We start from the raw sequence: 7465 nt of genomic DNA, 5'->3' as shown, positions 1-7465 counted from the left end.
GGGGGAGGGGGTGAGAGGCAGGGGGAGGGGGTGAGAGGCAGGCAGGCGGGGGAGGTGGTGAGAGGCAGGGGGATGTGGTGGATAGAGGCAGGCAGGCAGGGGGAGGAAGTGAGAGGCAGGCAGGCAGGGGGAGGTGGTGAGAGGCAGGGGGAGGTGGTGGATAGAGGCAGGCAGGCAGGGGGTGGGGGTGAGGTAGGGGAGGTGGTCAGAGGCAGGGGGAGGGGGTGAGAGGCTGGCAGGCAGGGGAGGGGGTGAGAGGCAGGGGGAGGGGGTGAGAGGCAGGGGGAGGTGGTGGATAGAGGCAGGCAGGCAGGGGGTGGGGGCGAGAGGCAGAGGAGGTGGTGAGAGGCAGGGGGAGGGGGTGAGAGGCAGGGGGAGGTGGTGGATAGAGGCAGGCAGGCAGGGGGAGGGGGTGAGAGGCAGGGGGAGGGGGTGAGAGGCAGGCAGGCAGGGGGAGGGGGTGAGAGGCAGGCAGGCAGGGGGAGGGGGTGAGAGGCAGGCAGGCAGGGGGAGGTGCTGGTGAGGTGGATTATTGATCAGCTCCTGTCATGGCCAGCTTTTGGCAGCGAGCTCTCTTGAAGTTTCTGGACATCCTCCGGAAGTCCCTCTTGCCTCCTCGCCAGTGCCTCACGCTGGTGATCAGGAGCCTCCCCTCCTCCTGCTTCCTCCCCATTACCAGGTAGGATGAAGTCAGGTCCCTCAGCTTATCGCAGGCACAGTGAGAGCCTCCGGCTAACCACAGCTCCATCCTCACCTCCCCACTCACAGCCCAACCCTCTAACCCAAACATAACCCTGCTCCGGCCGTCAGCAATGATCTTGGCGTCTCCATTCACATAGGACATTTCTTGTACTTTCATCTTCAGCGCTATGAGAGCCACCCAGAAAAAAGACAAGAGAGAAAAGAATCAATTACAGTTCCTGTAACATTTTTCATCATCTCAGAGAATTCCAAAGTGATTCACAATCAACGCAGCATTTTTTGAAGCGGGTTAACTTACATCCAAATAACAGGGATGATAGAGCTTCATTTACTATATAATCTGAGAGAAGATATTCACAGTGAGCACTCCCTCAGTACTGACCCTCTGACAGTGCAGCACTCCCTCAGTACTGACCCTCTGACAGTGCAGCACTCCCTCAGTACTGACCCTCTGACAGTGCGGCACTCCCTCAGTACTGACCCTCTGACAGTGCAGCACTCCCTCAGTACTGACCCTCTGACAGTGCAGCACTCCCTCAGTACTGACCCTCTGACAGTGCGGCACTCCCTCAGTTCTGACCCTCTGACAGTGCAGCACTCCCTCAGTACTGACCCTCTGACAGTGCGGCACTCCCTCAGTACTGACCCTCTGACAGTGCAGCACTCCCTCAGTACTGACCCTCTGACAGTGCAGCACTCCCTCAGTACTGACCCTCTGACAGTGCAGCACTCCCTCAGTACTGACCCTCTGACAGTGCGGCACTCCCTCAGTACTGACCCTCTGACAGTGCGGCACTCCCTCAGTACTGACCCTCTGACAGTGAGGCATTCCCTCAGTACTGACCCTCTGACAGTGAGGCATTCCCTCAGTACTGACCCTCTGACAGTGAGGCATTCCCTCAGTACTGACCCTCTGACAGTGAGGCATTCCCTCAGTACTGACCCTCTGACAGTGCAGCGCTCCCTCAGTACTGACCCTCTGACAGTGCAGCTCTCCCTCAGTACTGACCCTCTGACAGTGCAGCACTCCCTCAGTACTGACCCTGTGACAGTGCAGCTCTCCCTCAGTACTGACCCTCTGACAGTGCAGCACTCCCTCAGTACTGACCCTCTGACAATGCAGCACTCCCTCAGTACTGACCCTCTGACAGTGCAGCATTCCCTCAGTACTGACCCTCTGACAGTGCGGCACTCCCTCAGTACTGACCCTCTGACAGTGCAGCACTCCCTCAGTACTAACCCTCTGACAGTGCAGCACTCCCTCAGTACTGACCCTCTGACAGTGCAGCACTCCCTCAGTACTGACCCTCTGACAGTGCGGCACTCCCTCAGTACTGACCCTCTGACAGTGCAGCACTCCCTCAGTACTGACCCTCTGACAGTGCGGCACTCCCTCAGTACTGACCCTCTGACAGTGCAGCAGTCCCTCAGTACTGACCCTCTGACAGTGCAGCACTCCCTCAGTACTGACCCTCTGACAGTGCGGCACTCCCTCAGTACTGACCCTCTAACAGTGCAGCATTCCCTCAGTACTGACCCTCTGACAGTGCGGCACTCCCTCAGTACTGACCCTCTGACAGTGCAGCACTCCCTCAGTACTGACCCTCTGACAGTGCGGCACTCCCTCAGTACTGACCCTCTGACAGTGCGGCACTCCCTCAGTACTGACCCTCTGACAGTGCGGCACTCCCTCAGTACTGACCCTCTGACAGTGAGGCATTCCCTCAGTACTGACCCTCTGACAGTGCGGCACTCCCTCAGTACTGACCCTCTGACAGTGCAGCACTCCCTCAGCACTGACCCTCTGACACTGCAGCACTCCCTCAGTACTGACCCTCTGACAGTGCGGCACTCCCTCAGTACTGACCCTCTGACAGTGCAGCACTCCCTCAGTACTGACCCTCTGACAGTGCGGCACTCCCTCAGTACTGACCCTCTGACAGTGCAGCACTCCCTCAGTACTGACCCTCTGACAGTGCGGCACTCCCTCAGTACTGACCCTCTGACAGTGCAGCACTCCCTCAGTACTGACCCTCTGACAGTGCAGCACTCCCTCAGTACTGACCCTCTGACAGTGCAGCACTCCCTCAGTACTGACCCTCTGACAGTGCAGCACTACCTCAGTACTGACCCTCTGACAGTGCGGCACTCCCTCAGTACTGACCCTCTGACAGTGCAGCACTCCCTCAGTACTGACCCTCTGACAGTGCAGCACTCCCTCAGTACTGACCCTGTGACAGTGCAGCACTCCCTCAGTACTGACCCTGTGACAGTGCAGCTCTCCCTCAGTACTGACCCTCTGACAGTGCAGCACTCCCTCAGTACTGACCCTCTGACAATGCAGCACTCCCTCAGTACTGACCCTCTGACAGTGCAGCATTCCCTCAGTACTGACCCTCTGACAGTGCGGCACTCCCTCAGTACTGACCCTCTGACAGTGCAGCACTCCCTCAGTACTGACCCTCTGACAGTGCAGCACTCCCTCAGTACTGACCCTCTGACAGTGCAGCACTCCTCAGTACTGACCCTCTGACAGTGCGGCACTCCCTCAGTACTGACCCTCTGACAGTGCAGCACTCCCTCAGTACTGACCCTCTGACAGTGCAGCACTCCCTCAGTACTGACCCTCTGACAGTGCGGCACTCCCTCAGTACTGACCCTCTGACAGTGCGGCACTCCCTCAGTACTGACCCTCTGACAGTGAGGCATTCCCTCAGTACTGACCCTCTGACAGTGAGGCATTCCCTCAGTACTGACCCTCTGACAGTGAGGCATTCCCTCAGTACTGACCCTCTGACAGTGAGGCATTCCCTCAGTACTGACCCTCTGACAGTGCAGCACTCCCTCAGTACTGACCCTCTGACAGTGCAGCTCTCCCTCAGTACTGACCCTCTGACAGTGCAGCACTCCCTCAGTACTGACCCTGTGACAGTGCAGCTCTCCCTCAGTACTGACCCTCTGACAGTGCAGCACTCCCTCAGTACTGACCCTCTGACAATGCAGCACTCCCTCAGTACTGACCCTCTGACAGTGCAGCATTCCCTCAGTACTGACCCTCTGACAGTGCGGCACTCCCTCAGTACTGACCCTCTGACAGTGCAGCACTCCCTCAGTACTAACCCTCTGACAGTGCAGCACTCCCTCAGTACTGACCCTCTGACAGTGCAGCACTCCCTCAGTACTGACCCTCTGACAGTGCGGCACTCCCTCAGTACTGACCCTCTGACAGTGCAGCACTCCCTCAGTACTGACCCTCTGACAGTGCGGCACTCCCTCAGTACTGACCCTCTGACAGTGCAGCAGTCCCTCAGTACTGACCTCTGACAGTGCAGCACTCCCTCAGTACTGACCCTCTGACAGTGCGGCACTCCCTCAGTACTGACCCTCTAACAGTGCAGCATTCCCTCAGTACTGACCCTCTGACAGTGCGGCACTCCCTCAGTACTGACCCTCTGACAGTGCAGCACTCCCTCAGTACTGACCCTCTGACAGTGCGGCACTCCCTCAGTACTGACCCTCTGACAGTGCGGCACTCCCTCAGTACTGACCCTCTGACAGTGCGGCACTCCCTCAGTACTGACCCTCTGACAGTGAGGCATTCCCTCAGTACTGACCCTCTGACAGTGCGGCACTCCCTCAGTACTGACCCTCTGACAGTGCAGCACTCCCTCAGCACTGACCCTCTGACACTGCAGCACTCCCTCAGTACTGACCCTCTGACAGTGCGGCACTCCCTCAGTACTGACCCTCTGACAGTGCAGCACTCCCTCAGTACTGACCCTCTGACAGTGCGGCACTCCCTCAGTACTGACCCTCTGACAGTGCAGCACTCCCTCAGTACTGACCCTCTGACAGTGCGGCACTCCCTCAGTACTGACCCTCTGACAGTGCAGCACTCCCTCAGTACTGACCCTCTGACAGTGCAGCACTCCCTCAGTACTGACCCTCTGACAGTGCAGCACTCCCTCAGTACTGACCCTCTGACAGTGCAGCACTACCTCAGTACTGACCCTCTGACAGTGCGGCACTCCCTCAGTACTGACCCTCTGACAGTGCAGCACTCCCTCAGTACTGACCCTCTGACAGTGCAGCACTCCCTCAGTACTGACCCTGTGACAGTGCAGCACTCCCTCAGTACTGACCCTGTGACAGTGCAGCTCTCCCTCAGTACTGACCCTCTGACAGTGCAGCACTCCCTCAGTACTGACCCTCTGACAATGCAGCACTCCCTCAGTACTGACCCTCTGACAGTGCAGCATTCCCTCAGTACTGACCCTCTGACAGTGCGGCACTCCCTCAGTACTGACCCTCTGACAGTGCAGCACTCCCTCAGTACTGACCCTCTGACAGTGCAGCACTCCCTCAGTACTGACCCTCTGACAGTGCAGCACTCCCTCAGTACTGACCCTCTGACAGTGCGGCACTCCCTCAGTACTGACCCTCTGACAGTGCAGCACTCCCTCAGTACTGACCCTCTGACAGTGCAGCACTCCCTCAGTACTGACCCTCTGACAGTGCGGCACTCCCTCAGTACTGACCCTCTGACAGTGCGGCACTCCCTCAGTACTGACCCTCTCTCTAAACCTCTCTCCCTCTCCTCCTTTAAGACACTCTGTATGAGTTGTCTTTTTGACCAGGTTTTTGGTCACCTGTCCTGATGCCCCCTCATTCCACTCGGTGGCAATTTTTGTTTCAACACGCTCCTGTGAAGCATCTTGGGATGTTTTACTATGTTATCGGCGCTATCTGAATGCAGATTGAAATAGTTTAATCAAACCCACCCTCCCTCGCTGGGGGCAAATGGCCTCAACCCTTTAGCTGAATCTTACCAAAGTCATTTTTGCAGAATTCTTCGAGAATGTTGCTCCCGGCTTCTCCCTCAGGTTTACAGGCCTGACAGATTGTTGGCTCTGAAATATAGAAGCATGGCAGGTTAATCCGATTCAAATACCAACGCTGCACTGAGCACCCTATCCAGGGCCATGGTCCCATTGACCACAACCTGAGAACTCCACATCCTACATTAATCAGGCGTGATTCCAATGATACGATAAATCCATCTGCTGTTGGGAGCTGGTTTGGACGGACTGGACCACTTCAGTGGACCGTTAAGAGCACAGGGCTGGGCCAATTGCAGCAACTGCCAAGGCCTCTTCAGCATCACCTCCCAAACCTGCATCTTCCACCACCTCCACTATCATTTCCACCTTGACTGATTCAATCAAACAGCACACTTAGTTGTCGGTAAAACGCAGAGTACAGGCCGTACTCAACCGGCCCTCACTTGCAAAACATAAAACAAAATAGCTGCTCTTCGATGTGATTCTGCTATTGGCAACACTTGCTGAATGATCCGGAGTGCTTTCACCAACAGCCAACTTAGATTAGTTCAGATGTAACATGGCTCATTTACACTCATACACAGAGACTCATTCTCTGCAAACAAAAGGAATATGCTCAAGCCTTGCGCCTTTTATGAATTATCCAGGAACGTGGGAAGCCTATAGCTCTGTATTACAATCTCCATGGCAATGCCTCAGCCAATCAGAGTTGACTTGGTAACCGATCAGCACCATTTTCTCCTGAAATTTGAAATTTGGCATTCTTGTGTTGTCGTGCTGAGTGTAAGGTGAAAAGCTTTGACAAAATGTCTCTCTTTTCAGCAATATTCAACTCGTGCACTACCTCTAAAGCCTTCACATCCTTCTTTTGCGAGGGCCACGAAGAATCCAGCACGAGTTTATCGAGTCAAACAGAAAGCCACTTTTATTTCCAACAATATTTACACAGCACCAGTAGTTCCCGACTTGTTCTCTCTCCAGCCGGTACCACACTGGCCCTCAGCTCTATTTATCCAGCTGCAAAGCTAACGATTACCTCGCTCCCGTCATTGGGGGAGATCATATTCCCGAAGAGTCTCAGGGTAACAAATTATCCCCAGCTAATAGGATCTGATCCGGTTATAACACCTCCCTAAATAGGAATTGGACACCATTCACCCGCCAGAAACTGACCGGTGTCTTATGAAGATTTAACATAACTTTCTCACTTTTGTACTTTAAAAAAAAAAATTTATTTTAATGATTTAGATTACCCAATTATTTTTTTCAATTAAGGGGAAATTTAGCGTGGCCAATCCACCTACCCTGCACATCTTTGGGTTGTGGGGGGAAACCCACGCAGACACGGGGAGAATGTGCAAACTCCACACGGACAGTGATCCAGGGCCGGGATTCGAACCCGGGTCCTCAGCGCCATAGGCAGCAATACTAACCACTATGCCACCGTGCTGCCTGTCTTTTGTACTTTTTAATAATAAATTTAAAGTACCCAATTTTTATTTTATTTTTTCCAATTAAGGTGCAATTTAATGTGACCAATCCTCCTATCCTGCACATCTTTGGGTTGTGGGGGTGAAACCCACGCAGACACGGGGAGAATGTGCAAACTCCACATGGACAGTGATCCAGGGCGAACCCAGGTCCTCAGCGCCGCAGTCCCAGTGCTAACCACTGTGTCACATGTCACCCCTCACTTTTGTACTTGAGGTCCCTGTGCTGATTGTCCTTTTTAAAAAAAGTATTTTTATTAAGGTTTTGCAGAATTTTTCAGAATAAATCAGTAGTAACCATAATAACAAAACAAACTAGAGTGAATATTAATCTAATGTAAAAAGAGAATATATAATTAAATAGACATTACCCCACACGACCCAGTCTTCCCCCACCATCCCAATGAAGCACTCACCCTCCCCCCCCCATAC

The 7465-nt window shown here is 54.3% G+C and overlaps 1 protein-coding gene across 1 annotated transcript; it reads right to left on the bottom strand.

Annotated features, from left to right (window-relative positions):
- Window positions 1-466: 466 nt before the first annotated feature.
- LOC119977897 (secreted frizzled-related protein 2-like) lies at window positions 467-5751 on the bottom strand. The gene is made up of 2 exons (XM_038819194.1): window positions 5532-5751; window positions 467-867 (listed from the first exon to the last, which is right to left on the bottom strand). Exons 1-2 carry the CDS (start codon window positions 5692-5694, stop codon window positions 530-532), a joined length of 501 nt encoding a protein of 166 aa, XP_038675122.1. The 5' UTR covers window positions 5695-5751; the 3' UTR covers window positions 467-529.
- Between the last annotated feature and the right edge of the window lie 1714 nt (window positions 5752-7465).

This window comes from Scyliorhinus canicula, chromosome 14 (assembly GCF_902713615.1).
Source record: "Scyliorhinus canicula chromosome 14, sScyCan1.1, whole genome shotgun sequence".
Taxonomy (NCBI): Eukaryota; Metazoa; Chordata; class Chondrichthyes; order Carcharhiniformes; family Scyliorhinidae; genus Scyliorhinus; species Scyliorhinus canicula.
This window is presented reverse-complemented; position numbering and strand designations above follow the sequence as displayed.